Genomic DNA, 19,729 nt, shown 5'->3' with positions numbered 1-19,729 from the left:
CTACACATAACAGTATGTTGTATTAAGATAAAAGGCAAACAATTCCTTAGATACTTTAAAATGGCAATTTTTTTTTCATTCATACGATTCTCCATCCATTAATTTACCATACAACAATGTCAAAATTCTCATTGTAGCTACCCACGGCGGCAAGGGGCTCTTCCCATTCATTAGGCCTATAACATATAACATTAAAATACAAATTTACAATGCATATACGTTTTTTTACTTTAAAATACATTCACCTTTCTCATAACACTTTAAAACACTTTTCACTATATTTGCATAAATAAAAATGGCACTTTTGTTAGTGGGCTTACCTAGAATACGGTTTTTAGGGCCAATCCTACAAGCTGAAAACATTAATTTCAACGTCCTATCTCCTTACTGATATGGTAAAGAGAAAGTAAAAATAATTTAAACTTGTCAAATAGTGCTTTTAAAATTCTGACCTTTTTCCTTAACAGTCTTGGGGAAGGACAAGTCGAACCACCACTTTCTGAATCCTGAGCTGTAGACACAAATAGGGAATTTGGCCTCAATGAGTCTAGGGACTGATCCCTCCGATTATCATTTAGTCCGTCCTTTTCCTTCTCCGAGTCACTTGGTGCAAATACACTTCGATGATCACTGAAAATAATTTATTAATAGCTAAATTCAAAACCTCGTTAATTATTTTTTATTCTTCTTCTTCTTTGATTATTTTGAGACGATAATGGATCATTTCTAAGCAACTCTAGACCGTGCGACAGGTACGATTAAACCACGAGCACCGAATTTCCGAGTAAAGATTAATTCACTGTACCACTATTTGGTTAAGGCCTCGTGAAATTTCCCTATACAACACTTGTTCCTATAAAAACAAAATAGAATCTTTCCCGGATGACATTCGAGAACGGCGGCGGTAATGCCCTTCTCTAAGGTTTGAAAACAAATAAAGTTCCAAGAACAAGATATTTCCCCGAAAATGCAATAAAGCGAGCATTTCGTTTGCCTTACCCCCTCGGAAATTCTTCCCTCTGGAATTGAGAAATCTGGAATACGGGAGAAATTGAAATAATATCTTTGTGATATTGGTCTATGTTGACGGGAATTTCAATTGGGTTGATATCATTTAAAACAGATGACAAGAAGGGCAATCGCATGTGACAAATGATTATTCACAAGATAGAGTTTAAATTTTGGATGAACATTACAAAACAACCATTAATTACTGGAAATAGTTTACTAATAATTAATTTTGTAGCCACGTTAAATTCCTCTATACAATGTTTACTCCAAGATGGCAAAACCCTAACAAAATTTCCAAACTTTGCAGAACCTTTCATTGGTACTCTAGCCTAAATCAGAGACCTAATAAGGTGAACGGGATTCGTAACTAGTTATCATAAGCATCCCAACTGCACTGCTTAAGTAAAGAGCGGTATGGCTTCAATTTATTATTATTTTTTCACTAGGCTACTTCGCATGGGAGAAGTTGTCGTAAAAATTTCAGACGGGGTCATTTGATTGGAAATTGAAAGTTCTAGTTCCCTCTTTAAGAGTCAAAAGTGATTGGCATGCAAACAGTCCCCACCCCCGTCCTTTTTGGCTGCTCATCCCTCAGCCCCCAAAGACATCTGATAAAAATTTGGAGATAAAATGTTATCCAAAATAGCTGAAAGGTCCAATAACTATGGCTCTAGGGATGACATGACCCCCAAAGCCCCTGGGGCAAGGGCTGTAAATAATGCAAGGTATGCAATATGTAACACGAGGTTTTATTATTGGGATAGGAAAAAATGTTTGATCCATGGTGTACCCAAAAAGACTTAGGGTACAAAGGTGAGTGAAACACCAGGAAATGTCAAGGTGGTTGTTGAAAAAAATCAGAAGACACAATGTGCATACAGGTTGTCAACAGGGCGTATCGGCAATATCTCCGGAACGGCTAAAGGTATTAATTTGAAGCTTTCAGGGCATGTTGAGGAACATATTGAAGTAAATCAAAAGACATTATGTGGCTACATTTTGTCAAAAAGGGCATATCTGCAATACCTGAGGAACTGCTTGGAGTATTAACTTGAAACTTTGCGGACACTGTGTGGCGGGTATTGAACTAAATCAAGAGACAATATATGCATCCGGGTTTCCAAAAAGGCGTACTAGCAAAATCATCTAAGGGAAACCGGCTAAGGGAAAACATTGAGGGAATGTTGAGAAGGACGTGAAACTAATTCAAAAGTTAGTATGCACATCCAGGTTATAAAAAGGGCGAATCTGCAATATTTCAGGAACGACTAAGGGTGTTAAATTGAAACTTTTCATGTTACATTTTCAGGGCATATTGAGAATGATGTCAAACTAAACCGAAAGACACTATTTGCATGCACGTGGACAAAGCGACAGATCACCAATATCTAAGGAACGGTTAAGGGTATTAAGTTGAAACTTGAACAAAATTAAGAGACATTATGTGGATTGGGATGGTCCAAAGGGTGTATCTTCAATAAAATAGGCACAGTTAAGGGTATAAATAACGGCTTTCGGGACACAATTGAAACATTAAGAAAAAACTGTATGATCAAAAATAGGGTATCGGTTCTATTTTAAATGTTAGCTTGGTGGGACCAAGGAGAGCTTATCAAGGAGAAAATATGTTTGAAGAAAAATGGGGTTGCATTGATTCTTAGTGCGAAAAATTTCTCTCTTTTTTATGTGGATATGCTTAAAATTAAAATTTGAAGACACATTAACTAAAGTTTTAGAACAAAGGAAACCTTAACCTGAAAAAATCTGGTTGCCTTGATTTTTGACGTCATATTTTTATTTTATTTCTCAGAGAACAAATCTGAACTCTTCAAAAAACCCTCTATGATTTCTTACAGAGCCAGAATTCTGTTTCAGATGAATTCCATTGCTTTTTGTTAGGAGGGAGAAAGAAAGGATAATACTGATGTGAAATTATACCTCACCGTACATAATTCCATAACCTGAATCAGCTTGGTCACTACTAGGTCACTACTACTCGGAAAGTTGTTGAAATTAGGAAGCTGAAATTCGAAAAAGTTTGTCATTTGAATTGAAAAAATAGTTAGAAGATGAATTTTGAAATAATATCAGACAGAGACAAGATGAACACAAGTTCGGGAAAAAAAAACAAGAATTAATAGAATTTGACATTAATTCAAGAAAAGCTACCGCAGTGAGCCAGAGCATCAAGACATGTAATACTCAAATAACATTCAATAAAGTAAACGGAAAAATTTCAAATTAAGACTTGGACAAAATTGTCCCAAAATTACCCAAGAAAACACGTCTACGCAATCTATTCCATTTGTAAAGTTTCGTATAGTTTTAGGTACTGGATGGGATTTTACGTGGGAAGATCTTTCCATGGGGGAAGGGTCATTGCTATGAAGGGGCATCGGATTTCCCAGCATTATTTTAAAAAAAACGATCAGAAATTAAATTAAAAAAAACAAGTTTTTCAACTGAAAGTAAGGAACAACATCAAAACTCAAAACGAACAGAAATTATTACGTATATGAGGGGGTTCGCCCCCTAGTCAATACCTTAAAATCGCTAAAGAATTTGCGGTAAGTATAAAATTCCAGAGAGCCAGCCTTTTCACATGCACAGCAGGATATTATTTAGTTTCCCCATACTGTCCTATAGTTTTCATATAATATGGTAAAATTCATAATTCATTGAAAAAAAAGAACGGTTTTCCCACAAGGTCGTGGAATGTAATAGCTTTTCTAATTATAGAAAAGCGATTCTTTGAAGTTATTTCTGTAAAAACATTTGATACAGATCAATAAAGTTAGAAGAGGGCAAACAAAATAATCAAAGTTGAAAGCATATCATTCTTGTCGTCTTGGAGACAATGTCGCAAAAAAAGCAACCGCTTATTGTAAGACACATACTCACACTTGTTCACATGATTGCATTGGAAAAAATTGTCGGTTGACGTTAGTAACATTTATTCTATAATGCCCTAAACTGCCATTTTTTTAACATTAAACAATTATCAAGTTCCGTTAAAAAGTTTGTCTTTCCTGTCCTGTAAAAGCAGGAAGACACATTGTGCGTTCTTTTGTTTTGGGCACAAAGATATAATTAAATAAGAAAACAAGTTTCTGCAATTGAAAGTAAGGAGCAAAATTTAAACTTAAAACGAACAGAGACTATTCCGTATATGAGGGGCTGCCCCTTCCTCAGCCTTCGCTCTTTACACTAGAGTCTTGAAGCTCTTTAGAATACTTCTCATTCAAATTCAACGGCTCTTGTGTTTGAGCCGTCTTTCTTAAATAAATGTGATAAAAAGTCAAACTTTAGCGTAAATAGTAGCGTAAAGAGCAAGGGTTGAGGAAGGGGCAGCCTCCCTCATATACAGAATAGCTCCTGTTCGTTCTGAGTTTTAATTTAGCTCCTTACTAGCAGTTGAAAAAACTCTATCTTTTTAAGTTTAATTTCTTAGCATCTCCATGAAATTGGCAGAGAACATTTTTCTCTTTTCGATAATGGGGGAAAACACCCCCATTAAGACACGGCATCCGAATTAAAATCGCACTACCATTTTCAGCGTATCAGAGAAATCTACTGTATAGATTTCATAGGTTCTTTCTTCTGGCAAAAAATACAAAATTCCACATTTTGAAGATGGGAGCTTGAAACCTCCACAGTAGGGTTCTCTGATACACTGAATATGATGGTAGAGTTTTCATTAAGATTCCGTGATTTCTTAGGGGTGTTTTCCCCCTTTATCAAAAGTAAGCCGACGGTTTTCAGGCTATATTTCATGGAAAGAATAAGTGCCATTAGGATTAGCATGGGGGGTCATATGCCCAATGTTGTGTTTCACACATAATTGCACCATCTCCTGAAGACACTGGCCTGATTTTTTTTTGGGGGGGGGGCTTCTTTCAAATTAATAAATTAGATTTATAGTAGATTCAGATTCGGCGCTCTTTTGGGAGATCCTGTATTAGACTTTTCAACTGTACTGTATCAAATGGCTATCTATATGAAAAAAGGGGCATGAGAAAATCTGAAAGTAACCATTTGAACATTAGATAGAACATTACATTAGATTGAGCGCCTTTAACCTCACAGAGTAGAGCACGGTCTTCAAGGTGAGACGAAAAATGAATATATGTTACGTGTCCTTTAAAGTTGTATTTTAGATTTGTGCCTTGCAGCGCAAGGTATCACCTTACAAGGCAAGGTGTTATTGGCACCTTCTTATCTACCAAAGACATTACCTCTAACCTCCCGCCCAAAAATTAATGGCTATAGTCGTGATTTAAGGGCCCCTCCTGGGTCCCATTCAGTTAAATTTTAAACATACCTAGAAAAAGCCGAATCAGTGCTTTTATCACCGGAGTATCTCCAAGAATCACGTCTTATGGATGAAGCCTGTGCCATCTTCACGGCTTCTCGGTCTAATGTACGCACAAAATTCAAACAAATCCCATAACGTGTTTTTCCAGTGTCTTTGTCGGTTAAAGTGAACACAAATATATTGGCGTCTTTTCTTCCAGCTCGTCGGAGTGCAGAAATCGTTGGATTTTCTGGTTGACAAAAGTATACCATGTCACTTGAGAGAGGGAAGTCTGGATGATCATTTTGTGGGTAGCGTCTGAAATTAAAAGGAACAGTAAATAGGAAAAGCTTGAACAGATTGACCATCTTCATAGATGAAAATGTTGTGTCCGCATTTGAGTTTATGAAAACTGCAACAAACAAACCACCAAGCAAATAAAAAAAACAGAAGACTATGGGGTAACTGCAAAAGCCACGAGATTTTCAAGGGGCTGGAGAATTTCCGACGGTCCCCATTCATTTACAGATGCACCTACATACATCAAACACTCTCTGTAATATATTGACATATTTATCTTTCAATGTAATATTTACAGCACTGTCCATCTATTACAAGTCAATCAATGACGTATTGTATGTATATACTAATGTATATGAAACTCAAATATTAATGTCTTATTTATCTAATATATGGTAGTGAATTCGTTAATATTTGGCTTCTCATTGTATTTCTCAAAGTGTGGACTATCAGAAATTATAGAAAAAAAAACTCAATAAAACTACACGGTGGGTTCTTTGATACCCTGGTTGGGTCGATTTGCATTCAAAGTTGGGACAGTAGCTCGCTAATTTCGGTAATCAAGGAATTTAAAGGATATTTAAAATTGGGGATACCGATTGCTAATTTTGATACTTAAGAAAATCAGTAAAGTGATGTAGAAGATGATAAGATAGTACATCCACTCCACAAACAAGGGTATTAACAGGATCACTAATTGCTAAAATTATAACACTGGGAAGACAGAAGTCAATTATACAGATGAAAAGAAATAGAAATAAATTACCGGTGGCGAGTTACCATGGACTCTCCCCTCCCTCCAAAAAGTAAAACTTTAAGGTCATAGGAATTTCAAAATGTTTTCCTATAAAGTTTTATGGCTAAGAAAAACAAGAGGGAATATTCACAGAGGTCCTACCCCTTCGAAACAAATTTACAAACTTGTCAGAGCTGAAAAATGATTGAATAACGACAGTTTGCAAGGAATACGCTGTCATGCCATCTATTTTATGTTTTTGATTTTTATGGGTGCCGGATTCAGTATGTTAACATCCCAAATATAGATGCATTTGGGTTTCAAAAAACAAGAAAACTGCTACCCTGATTTACATGTCATGGAGCAATGGCCATATATCTGGAATACTAGCTTAAATAAACTAGCTCGTGGTATTTCCTTACTCTAATAGAATTCTGTGAAACTAGCTCTTTACATAAAACTGAACTTGCTTAAGTTTTTTTAGATATACAGGCTCTTTAAGGACTCTTCCGTTCCCGACCCTGTTTTGTTACGTCGGTTTTGTGCTTTCAGCAAAGCGGTAATTTTGCAGAATTCTGCAAATATAGAGACATAAATTGTATAAGGTACGAAGCAATAGTATTGTTATGTTTTAAGTTTCAACTTCACTCTAAACTACCATCAAGAAAAAGATGAAGAAGACGTAAGGGATCTGGGAAAACCGTGGAGCTGAGAAAAGGTCAAAGATGTACAGGAAAGAATGTAAAGTTTTTCAAGATGCAAGATGCTAGAAGCTGTTTTAAGTGCTAGAAAACGGACGAAGAAAAGAAGGAAAAGCATAAACCAGTAGAATTGGGCGGTAAGAAACATACTACTGAACAAAAGCACTAAATAGGAATTAGCCGGGCAAAAATAGGTTTAATCTTTATTAGAATGTCAAGGCTTCTGGAAACCTCATTCTTGACCAATTCTCGAATCAACATTATCATAGGCTTCAATGTACTATTTATGCATAATTCCCCCGGGAAAATTCGTACAAAAGAGTTGTCAGAGAGACTTCACTTACTTAGACTTAGGACTTCCCACGCCGGTCGGCACACAAGGTGACAAGGCATAAGAGACTTTGGAAAGAGCTAGTTCGATTTGAAAGTTTCAGTGCCTTTTTGAAGAGTTCAAAGTTGTTGGAGGACAGGCCAACCATTCTCACACCTTTTTTAGCTGACCCCCCATCCCCAACCCCAAAAAGCTCCAGCAAAATTTGTATATGTCAAACGGTGTGTTGCCAAAACGGTGTATGTACAATATCTGAGAAACGGCTAAGGGTGTTAAGTTGAAACTTTCAGGACATGTTAAGAGAGATATAAAAAAATATGACATTATGTGGATCCAGGATGTCAAAAAGACCTATCTACATTATATCAGGAACGTCTATGGATATTCAGTTGAAACTTTCAGGAAATGTTGAGGAGAAGGCTGAACTATACCAAAAGAGACTATGTGTTCCAGTTGTCAAAAAGGTGTATCTGCAATATCTCAGGAAAGAATAAAATGTGTCAAGTTGAAATTTACAGGGCATACGGAACTAAATCAAAAGATAATATGTGCATCCGATTTGTCAAAAGGGGACTTCTGCAATATCTCAGGTACGACCAAGGATATAAATGAGCGGTTTAAGGGACCCAGCTGATAATTCTAGGGTTTATCGAATGGAGGCATCAACTAGATTTTGAGGGCATGAGGGTTTATCAAGGGTAATAGGTTTTCAATGAAAAAAGCGGTTTCGTTGATTTTTGACGCGAAATATTCCTTTTTTATGGTGATTAGCTTAAAATTTCTGGCCGTAAAGGAACCACAACTTTAGTTTCAGCACCACGAAAAACCGGAATAGAAAAAAAAAATGTAGTTTTATTCATTCTTCACGGCGTATTTTTTGGGGGATTTTTTTTCCAAACAACAATCCAGAAGTCTTGTTGACAAATCAAGAAATCTTTTTTAAAATGCCTTTATTTAAACAAACAAGGAATTAAAACAAAATAAAATACAATAAGATTCTTAACCTAAAACGGTCCATCAATATTCGTCTATCTTACAGGTTGTATTAGGATGGGGGTTAGGATGCTTTCAGCTCTATAGAAGGCCAGAAATTACGCTAATTTTCAATCCATTTATTTCTCCTATTCAACCTGATTTATCCCTACCCAACCTTAAATTCTACACTAAACTAGTATTAACTTTTTTTTGATTGTGTCTATAAGTAATAAGCCAAAATCTTAATTCTGAAGCAGAACGACCGGCAAAAAAAAATTCAAATATTCTTTTTTCATTAGCCTAAAAAAAAAATTCGATTAAAACAAATAGAAATTAATTTATAAGAACTTTTTCCAATAAAAAGGCTTCAAAGCCAATTAACGAGCCACGTTAAACGGAAGACGAGCAGAAATAAAGTCGAATAATAATTCAAGCTTAAAATGAACAGAAATTACAATCAAAGAATAAATGAAACCAAAAACTGAATAATCAACTTATACCTAAGACAAACAGGAGTAGGGCCACCACTCCCTAAGTCAGGGTGTCATTTGCACTTTGCTGAAAACAATGCATATTTTGATCGTTTCTATTTTATAAAGTTATAAATTGCTGAGGCCTTCAGGACTGAATATCATTGTATCTTAAACAGTCAGTCTACTTTCATTACTTTTTTTCAGTAACCTTCGTTATTATGGTGATTTACTTTCTTTATTTTTGCTATTTCTGTTGATACTTTGATAATTGAAAAACTGCAATTAACGACAAATAAAAATCAACAGTAATATTGGCTGTTATGGTGATTATTATTTCTTTTTTCTAGTGTTGTGACAAATAAACATAGTACTTGAAATAAAATTGTTTTCACTATGACATATGACGTCCTGGCCTTTAGAGTGCTTAGGAATGTTAGCGCTACTTCTGTATTTGTGAATTCCTGTTTGTTTTAGGTTTTACTCGACTATTCTTCGTTTTGAGTCAATTTTATTACTTGGAGGTGATTTTATGTTCATTTTAAGTTTGAATTGATATTTGATTTGAGCTCATCTTTCGTTTAATGTAGCTCTTTACTGTTCTCTTAAAAACTTTTTTTTAATATTCTAGATATTCTAAGCCCCGTAATGAGAATCGGCAGTTTTTACAGAATGAATTCAGAACCGTTGGTTGCTTCAAATAACATTCTATTTTTGACTGGATATAAAATATTTATACAAAATTTTGTTACCAAAAGTATTTGATTTTTATAAACTTTTATACTTTATACCTTTTTTTTCATTCATGTAAGTTCAATTTTGAACAACGTCATCAATATACAGCTTTCATCATCAACAGATTTTTGTCATTTTATGATCATTAGCCTTCGATTTTTGTGATCCATATTTAAGGTGGATTTTTGTTTGTTTTTTCTTAACGTGTTTGGAGTTTATGCATAACGCTTATGACGTCAATTTAAAAATTATAATACCATTTGTTTCACTAAAACAGCTTGCATTGAGTGTTCTTGTGATTTTGTGACCATAGGCGTTTTATTTTGTAATCCAAAACTTGAGGCATGATTAAAAAAAAAATTTGTTAGTTTGGGGTTGTATACTTTTTACACAGCGGCATCCATTTAAATATTCTACCGTCATCTATTTCGGTAAAGTAAAAGGCCGTAATCATTGGCTCAGAGGTTTATCCATTTATTTCAAGAAAATAAAAAATTGGAAAATCATTGCATGTAAAGGAACTAAAGTAAAAGAGAAAATTTGTCATTTACTAAATAACCCATATTGAAAAATATACTACTTCATTTCTAATTCTAAAGCTGTTCACCGTTAACTAATTATCTCTTGTGTTTTATTTTACCAAAATGTCTGTAATTGAACTACCAGAAGTCAAAATTGACAAGTACGATACAAGTGCTCTGAAAAATGCTCTGGATGTTGCTGTAAAAAATGTCTTTATTAGACATTATGGGTACACTGAGGATTTCAAAATTACCGATAGAAGATTACTTATCACTACCATTGCAGTTCTATTGGCTGGCGTTGCTATTTTATCAGAATATTTCTATCCATTTCCAGAGTCTAAGCCGATTCTTATTTTCTGCGTTGTTGTCTATTTTATTCTAACAGGCATTTTGAAACTATACAAAAAATATATAGAAAAAAATATTTTTTGTGTCATGAAAGGCCGTGTAAAAGAAGGACTTGCACCTGACATCCAATGGAAATGCTCATCAAGTCTGAAAAAAACTGAGCACGACTACCATCTTACAGTGTCACGTGGTGACACAGAGGTGACAACCGCGATTTCTGTCGGTGCATTGTTTGACTCGAATGGCGTACTGAACAGACCAGCAGTGTATCGATTAGTCAATCAGATGCACATAAAACTCAAGAAGAAAAAACAATAAACCTTGGGTAACGGTATTCTCCTATTTTTTTTTCAAAAAGGGTGATTTTATAATGTTTTTTCTTTGTTTATTGAATATTAGTATCAAAATGTATGCGTCTCAAAAAAAATTACTAACCTGAGAAGTTTAGGGTTTTGATAGAGCGACGAGTCCACCGATGACTGATCAGCTTCATTTTTAGCAGGAGGTAGAACTGACCCAACAATTGCAAGATAATCGATCAATCGAGGACAAAAATACTTTTGTAGTGTATCAGTCACAGCAGTTGTTGTTGGTTGGCTAGCCATCAATTAGAACGCCATCGACAAATGAACTAGAAAAGACATCGTAAAGAGTCATGGCCTAGAATCACGACCCTATACTGCTATACTAGAATTTAGTATATTATTATAGGCTAGAATAATTACTCCTAAAATTTCTAGGAGTAATTGCTAGTCTATTGTTCTTAGACGGTTCCGAATTTTTGTGAATTTATAGAACGCTATTAGAACTGACCCAAGTTAGAATAAAAATGCTTCTGAAGTGTATTAGTTACAGCAGCTGTGGGAGGTTAGCTAAAGAGCAAATAGAAAACCTTCGGCAAATGAACTAGAAATGACATCACAAACAACCAACAATCACGAAACCCATTGATGGTTTAGTGGCAAAGAAATATAGACACACAGACAAGCTATTTAATCAATCTTCGTGCGTCTTTTCTTTGTGAGTTAAATACACTTTAACAAATTTTAAGAGGAAAAACGACAACGACGCCCTAGCCATATGGTCAACCATGTATATTCTGTCCACAAGTAACATAAATCACCTCGCGTTTCTTAACGAAATTAAATAAAAAAAAAAACAAGTTTTTAAACCGAAAGTAAGGAGCGACATTAAAACTTAAAACGAACAGAAATTATTCCGTATATGAAAGGGGCTGTCCCCTCCTCAAAGTTTCGCCCTTTACGCCAAAGTTTTTTACTGTTTTAAAAAATAAAGTTGTGAGACAGAATCAAACTTTAGCGTAAAGAGCGAGGCGTTGAAGAGGGGACAGCCCCTTTCATATACGGAATAATTTCTGTTCGTTTTAAGTTTTAATGTCGCTCCTTACTTTCAGTTTAAAAAACTTGTTTTTTTTATTTAATTTCTGATCGTTTTTTAGTTAATGCAGCTTTTATTTTAGCTCACCGACATTGAATAAGTAAACAAAATTTTCATAAAAATTTACTTTTCTTTTGCTGAATGGATGTCTCTAAATTTGGTTATGACGTAATGTACAAATTAACTTACGTAACTAACTTCTATATTCGTATATTTTTCTTCTGGCAAAAAATACAAAGTTGCAGATTTTTGCAGATATGAGCTTGAAACCTATGTAATAGGGTTTTCTGATACGCTGAATCTGACGGTGTGATTTTCATTAAAATTCTTTCAGTTGTAGGGAATGTTTCCCCCCTCTTTAAAAAATCGGGTAAATTTTCTCAGGCTCTTTTCATCAGTCTTTGATGAGTAATACTAAACTTAATAAAATTTATATATTTAGAACCAGCATTATAAACCCATTCTGTTGATGCATTTATTGACATCAAAATTCCGTTTTTAAAAGTTTCGATTACTATTGAGCCGTATCGCTTGTTTTTTTATTGTTTTTTTTTATTACATATATGTTATTAAGTATATGAGGGGGTTCTCCCCTTAGTCAATACCACGCTCTTTACGTTAAAAGTTAAAAAAAATTTTATTCACAAACCCCGGAATCACAAAGACAGTTTAATTAGAATAGATAGCTCTTTTGAAAGCACTAAAAAAAACTAGCGTAAAGAGCGATGTATTGACTTGGGGGAGAACCCCCTCATATACGTTATAATTTCTGTTCGTTTTAAGTTCTAATGTTGGTTTTTATTTTCAGTTGAAAAAAACTTGTTTTTTTTTTTTAAATTAATTTCTGATCGTTTTTTAAATAATGCTTGGAAATCCGGCGCCCCCTTCATAGAAATGTCCCTTACCCCAACGAAACATCCTCTATGAAAATATTCTCCCGAGTAACCCCCGCCTCCAGCCCCCCCCTCCAGACAAAAATCCTTCCTGAAAATGTCTGTATATTTCCTAATAGCCAATAAATAATGCTGGCGAGTCCGGCGCCCCCTTCATGGCAATTTCCCTTCCCCCATGAAAACTTCCTTCATGGACAGATCCTATAAAATAGCCCCCGACCCACCCCCCCCCCACTACCAGAAAAAACCCTCCTGAAAACTTCTGTATACTTCCCAATAACCAATACTATATGTTAACGTTGGGTAAAGTTAATAACTTTCAGCCCTCCCCCTGGGGACTTCGGGGGATTAAATCATCCTAAAAGACATATTTATAATATTTTCGAACATGCTGAATAAAATGGCTATCTCAAAATTTTGATCGGGTGACTTTGGGAAAAAAATTAGCGTGGGAGGGGGCCTAGTTGCCCTCCATTTTTTGTCACTTAAAAAGGGAACTAGAACTTTTAATTTTCGTTCAAATGAGCCCTCTCACGATGTTCTAGGACCATTGGGTCGATATGGTCGTCCCTGGGAAAAAAAAAACATTCATCCGTGATCTTGCTTCTGGCAAAAATGCAAAATTCCACACTGTTGTAGATACGAATTTGAAACCTCCGCAGTAGGGTATCTGATACGCTGAATCCGACGGTGTGATTTTCATTAAGGTTCTATAGCTTTTACGGGGTCTTTCCCCCTTTTTTCGAAAATCAGCCAAATTTTCTCAGGCGCGTAACTTTCGATGGGTAGCACTAAACTTGATGAAAGTTATATATTTGAAATCAGCATTTAAATCTGATTCTTTTGATGTATCTATTGGTATTAAAAACCCGTTTTTTAGAGTTTCGGTTACCATTGAGCCGGGTCACTCCTTACTTACAGTTCGTTACCACGAACTGTTTGATTTGTCTACACCTTGAACCTAGGCCTTTTAACAAGGTATTTGTTTACTTTATTTTCTAGTAAAAATTAAAAAGTAAATGTAACATCTGTCTTTCCCAATTTGTTTTTCTTTTTTCTGTGTATTTCTTGAACGAACTCCGTGAAAAAAATTGACGGGTGAGGGAATCTTTTTAGAGTTGTTTGCTAGGTCAACTAAACTGTTTGAATAAATCTTGTCATGTTTCGATTCATAAGAATCACACTTGTTATTCATTTGCTTGGGTGTTTGTGTCTTATTTCAAATATACGTGTTTTTCTTAATAAATAAATAAATTATATTGTAGTTCAGGCAAAATCAAAAACTTAATTTACATCCCCTTGAAATCTCCCTTCGGCTTAGCGATCAACAGTAGATTCTATACTGTTGCTCGCTACTCCAGGCAAATTCAGTCCCAGATTTTGCATAAAATAATTTCTTAGACCGCACTGCTTTTCCATTTACGAAAAATTAAGCAAGAAAAAACGGGGTTTAATTTAATAAAGCAGTGAAACAAAAATAAATAACAAAAAATCAACACTTAGTTATAAAAACTCCGAATATTTCGGCCCCACGTCCGGTTTTTTCCCCATTGAGAAAGGCTCCCGGACGTGGGGACGAAATATTAGGAATATTTTTTAATTAGTGTTTATTTATTTTTATTTATTTTTGTTTCAGTGCTTTATTAAAATTAAAACCCGTTTTTTCTTGCTTTTTTTTCAGATTTTGCATACAAGTCCAGTGGACATTGTGCGTCACGTGTAAACCCAAAATCAATCCAATGTTTCATCCCTTAATTCCATGACTATCTACCTTAGTTCTGCCCTAGGAACTCGGTCAACAGACCGAGTCTGTTGATTTTGAATTAAAATCAAGTCAAAGATAGTACTGACCTGACAGATAGGACAAAGTCTATGCTATATGACAAAAACTAATTGACGACTCCCATGGTTATGGCCAATTTCGTGCACATGCATATCATCTATGAGCCTCCAGATGTGTAATATTTTTGACATAGTGACATAGTGAGCCAAATATTGTCATTGTTCGAAACTCTTTAGGTTTTTAGTACCTCCCAGTAACAACAAGGAAAATCATACTGTTGCATAAGTAGCACTGGTGTATCTCTTTTCTTTTATTTTTTTTTGTCTATTGTTTTACAAGGGGTATCTGTATCACTCTAGTAGTCGTAGAATACTGGGTGAGGGCTCACTAAAACTGCAGTGAACATATTTTGTGCCCTTTTTAAATCACAAAATAGATCACGCCACAGCAAAGTGCCGTTTTAAGCCATTTTTTGGCACAAAACGTAAATTTTGGCAGAAAATGGGACCAAAATATCAGAGAAAGCAAAGTCTGAGATGGTCAATCCATTTTTCGTAGTCCAAAACTCTTGACTTGAGGTTTATAGTTGACTTAAGTCCCATCCGTCCTTGAAGGTCGTCTTGGGGCCTCTTTCTTCGTAATGGCGTGGATGTGCCTTTTGTATGCTTCACGGTCTTCTGCTAGGCGAAGAAGGTCCGAGATGCGGTGAGGTGCAAAGTTTTCCTTCCACCTTTTTGGGGGACGACCACGAGGACGAGAACCATGAATTTGGCCTTCGAAGGTGATTTTCGGGAAACGGGCCGACTCATCCGTTGTACGTGACCGAGCCATCGAAGTTGCTGGAGCTGGATCTTCATGAGAATTGTTTGATGTACTTTAAGGCGCTCGAGAAGTTCAACATTTGAGATTCTATCAAGGTAAGTGATCCCGGCGATACGGCGGAGGCACTTAGTTTCAAATGCTACGAGTCGACGGTTGTCATTTACCTTCAGCGTCCATGTTTCACATGAGAAGATTGCGATGGGGATGATCAGGGTATCGAAAAGTCGTGTCTTAAGCCGCAGAAACAAATCCGCGCTTCGCCATATGGGAATAAGAGCCTTGAAACTGGAACTCGCGAGGGCGGGGACGTCTTTTAATGTCTTTTGATAGACTGTTGTCGCTGGTGATCATACTACTGAGGTAAGGGAGCTCGTCGAATCACTGGATACTCTCTCCATTAAGTTTCAGGTCTGACTTAACTGTATCCTGCAGCTTTCGTGAGCAGCATGTAGCTTTTGTTTTTGATATATTTATGATCATTCCGAAAGAACTAGTGGCTTCGAGGACGTCGTTAGCAACGGCTTGTAGATCCTCGGGTATTTCAGCCATTTCGTCGATATCGTCTGCGTAGGCTAGCTTATCTGTCTGAACACCCCCTATATGTGCGCCGCAAGTTGTTTCCACCAGGGATAAGACTGATGTGAGGAAAGGGTTGAAAAGCTCGGGAGACAAGAGGCATCATTGAAGAACACCTGCGGACGTCTGGAAACTGTAAGTGAGACCTTCACTAGTCATGACGCAACTCCCAAATTTGGAGTACATATCTTTGATAAGATCTACTAGGTTTTATGGGATTCTGTAATGGAGGAGGATATACCATAGGCCATTTCTCCAAATAAGGTCAAGTGGATGCCTAAGGTCGATAAAGAGTTGATACAGGTCGCGACCGAATTCCAGATATTTCTCTAAAATTTGGCGAACAGTGAAAATTTGGTCGACGGTCGATCTCCCAGGGCGAAAACCGGCTTGGTATTCTTGAATGACTAAGGATGATACGGATCTGATCCATTAGATTATAATTCGGGTGAAGATCTTGGCAGTTTGACTTGTTAGGCTAATAGGACGGTAATTGTCACATATCGCCTTTGACCCCTTCTTGTGTAGTGGAACAATTGTGGCTTCGCACAGAGAAGTTGGGAAATGACTCTTTTGCCAGGCAGCAGATACAATCTTGTGGAAAAGATCTATAAGTGGTTCACACCGGATTTTTAGCAGTTCTGCATGTATTCCGTCCGGGCCAGGGGCCTTGTTAGTCTTCAGCACTTGGATGGCATCCTTGACCTCAGAACGGAGAGGAGGTGGGCTGAGGTCTGAGACACTAACGGGAAACACATCCAGGACAGCAGGGTCTGGAAGGATATCAGGATTAAGCTTTTCTTTGAAATGTTCCATCCATCTCGATTGGATACCTTCTGTGCTTTGTATCTAGGAGCATTTTCTTGCTTGTTAGCTCACGAACTCTCTTATACATGAAGTATGAGTCGCCTTTCTTAAAATCAGATTCAAACTGTTCGCATTTGTCTTTAATGTAGGTGCGATGGGCTCTAAGGGTGGCTTTTTCTACAGCAAGCTTCAACTGCTTATATCTGTCCCTGTTCTCTCTGTCTGACCTGTTATTGTCGTTTCTCAGCACATAATAAAATGATTTCGTTGGTTATCCAAGGCTTTTTATCACCCTTTTTGGTTCCTAGGGCGGACATCGCTACTTTGCTGATGATCTTAGAGGAGTCTGTGACCAGTTTATCGATATCCTCTTTAGATAGAGTTATAGGAATATTAGAAAGAAGGTCCGATATTTAAGTAGACAGTTCATCGATGTAGGTCTGGCGGGTTTGAGGGTCTTTCAGAAGATGAATGTTGAAACGAGCGGGTTTATTATTCAGCTTTGTGGAAGATTTCAGGCATATCTTTAGTGCAAACATGACCGGGGAATGGTCGCTGTCGAAATCGCCAACTGCGAGGGTGACAGTATCTAGCACAGACGATTTCCACCGCTTAGAGACGAGCACGTAATCAATAAGATTACGGGTTTTTCCATTCGGCGAGGTTCATGTCGCCTTACGACGTTCTCTGCGTTTGAAGAGAGTGTTGGTAATGGCTCGATCACTGTCTCTGCAAAATTCAATGAGGCGTTCTCCCCTTTTGTTAAGTCGTCCAAGGCCAAATTTACCCATAACATCTTCGTTTCCAGCAGAATCGTTACCAACAATAGCATTGAAGTCGCCAATGACAACAACAAGGTCTTTCTTGGGAACTGCGTCAATTAGGCTTTGCAGTAAAAGATAGAAATTGTCAGACTCTTCATCTGGTTTGCTGCAGTCAGGAGCGTAGACTTATATGATCGTGCTGTTTATCGGTGATCCTTTCATTCGTAACTTAATCAACCGCTCTGACACAGGCGTTACAGAAATCAGAGATCTTTGTGCCTTACTCGACATCAAAAAGCCAACACCTTGGTGATGGACGCCATCGGTTCTCTTAGACACTATCAGAGTAGTGTTGCTGATCCTTTCTTTGCCAGTACTAGGGAGGTGTGTTTCTGAAAGTCCCACAATATCCCATTTATATCGGTTTAGTTCATTTAGGGCAAGATTTATTTTGCCTTGTTTAGCAAGCGTCCTAACGTTCAGGGTTCCAATAGATAAAATCAATTTAAGGGAAAACATAGCCTCCGGGTTCGGAGTTGTCAACATTGTTAAAGGGTCTCCATTCACGAGACTCTCAGTCGTCAGATCGTCGGTTGCCCCGGTCGCGGTAACTTCGTCGGTTGCCCCCGGACGTGGTAACCTCGTCGGTTGCCCCGGACGCGGTAGTATTGGTTCTCGTTCTTGATCGTTTGTACTTCATAGTTTTTTAATAAGAAAGAAGGTTTCTTGGCAAATTTCAGGACGTCGGTAAGCCACTCCTCTCCATCCCTAGCAGGGGCCGGCTATATCTACTACCGATAATTAGCCCATCTGGCGTCCTGCATCACCTGCAATTTTCCCATTGCTGGGAGAAGGTTTGTGACTGGCGAGACGTATCCATACGCCGATGGACCCTGCCCAGTGCACATCAGAGGGGCCTTCCACCTCCTCTGCCTGAACTTATGGCCCCCAGACGTAGGTGCTCCAGCTATATTTCAAGACCCCCAGAGACCGGGTCCTCCCTTGGTCCTCGTCTCTCTACCGGGAGGTGTCCTGCATATCTACAGGACGTTCCCCTATCCGCCACCTGGGGACGCGCTGAGTGGCCTGGGAGAAAACCAAGAAAACCCCATCTTGAAAACCAAGGGAAACTGCATTTCATAGTCGGGCTCCATATAACACATTCTCTGGAATAAGCTGATAATCAAAGAGGATCTACTTTAGGGGAGCATCGAATCAAAGGGTCAGGAAAAAGAACTGAAAGCGAAGAAAATAAGAACTGGTTACATCATATAAGCAGGCAAGGAATATTTAAAGCAAGGTGTTAGATTAAAGTCTATTTTTCATACTCAGAACTGCACTGCACTAAAGCATCTCAGTAAGCACTGCAGTCTTGCAGTGCTTACTCCTGGAGGTAATGTTTATAGTAGCGAAGAATTTGTGGACCCTCCCGTGTCCACTTTTCACAACGGCTGAGATGACAAGATATTTTAGGAAGTGGGTTTAGATGACCTCTTTAGGCGAAAATATTCATAAACAGCCAATAATTAAAGAAGATCTATTGAAAGCAAGTTCAAATCAAAGGAGCAGGATAAAGAACCGATAGCAAAGTAAAATAAGGACTTATGAAATCATTCAAGCTGATAAAAAAAGATTTGAATGAAGGTGTTAGATTAAAGGAAGGTTAGTTCTGACACTATCTCTAAAAACAGACACTATTCTAAAAAATGAGGACCAACAAACAAAATGGATAGTTTGTTTATAAGCAGAAATATCAACCGAATAACTTTATTCTAAGAAAACTCGTCAAGTAAGAATGAATAGCGGAATTTCTGGTGACAGCTCACTCCTTACTAGGCTCCAAGTAAAAAAAAAGTCAACGGATTCTTTGTCTTTAATATTTGCATATTCAAAGTAGGTTCACGTTGGAACTTAAAACTAACAGTAGTTACCCTACATATGAGGATATTTACTTCCAAATCGTAGAGAAAACCAGAGGGAAGGTTAGCCAGGTTGATCTAGAAACAAAAGTAGGAAATTGTCAGTGCAGATGGTGAATGCAGTGAATGTTTAGAACAGCCAAGGTATAGGGTGTTTTATCACCGTTGAAACCGGAGTCAAGATTGATCATCAGTTGTGACTACAGTCTAGCTTGCACTCAACACTAAAACTTTAATATCAATCAGTAAAAATGAATTCTAGATACACCATTTTGATTTTGAAAATGCGGCCCATACAGTTGTTTACTATTTACACAGCAACACATTCCCCAGCTAAAATTT

At 37.2% G+C, this 19,729-nt stretch overlaps 1 protein-coding gene across 4 annotated transcripts in view; it reads right to left on the bottom strand.

Moving 5' to 3' along the window:
• The window catches only part of Rab3-GEF (Rab3 GDP-GTP exchange factor), a 231,527-nt gene that overhangs the window by 210,030 nt on the left and 1,768 nt on the right, over positions 1–19,729 (bottom strand). For all 4 annotated transcript variants that reach the window (XM_089099430.1, XM_089099420.1, XM_089099424.1 and 1 more), the window contains exons 2-4: positions 10,861–11,056; positions 5,333–5,623; positions 453–630 (exon numbers count right to left, since the gene is read on the bottom strand). In XM_089099430.1, the coding sequence (XP_088955556.1) occupies positions 453–630; positions 5,333–5,623; positions 10,861–11,030 (639 nt within the window). In that variant the 5' untranslated portion in view covers positions 11,031–11,056. The remainder of the gene's footprint in view (positions 1–452; positions 631–5,332; positions 5,624–10,860; positions 11,057–19,729) is intronic.

This window comes from Artemia sp. Qi Xiang Cuo, chromosome 2, assembly GCF_049724085.1.
Source record: "Artemia sp. Qi Xiang Cuo chromosome 2, ASM4972408v1, whole genome shotgun sequence".
In the NCBI taxonomy this organism is placed as follows: Eukaryota; Metazoa; Arthropoda; class Branchiopoda; order Anostraca; family Artemiidae; genus Artemia; species Artemia sp. Qi Xiang Cuo.
This window is presented reverse-complemented; position numbering and strand designations above follow the sequence as displayed.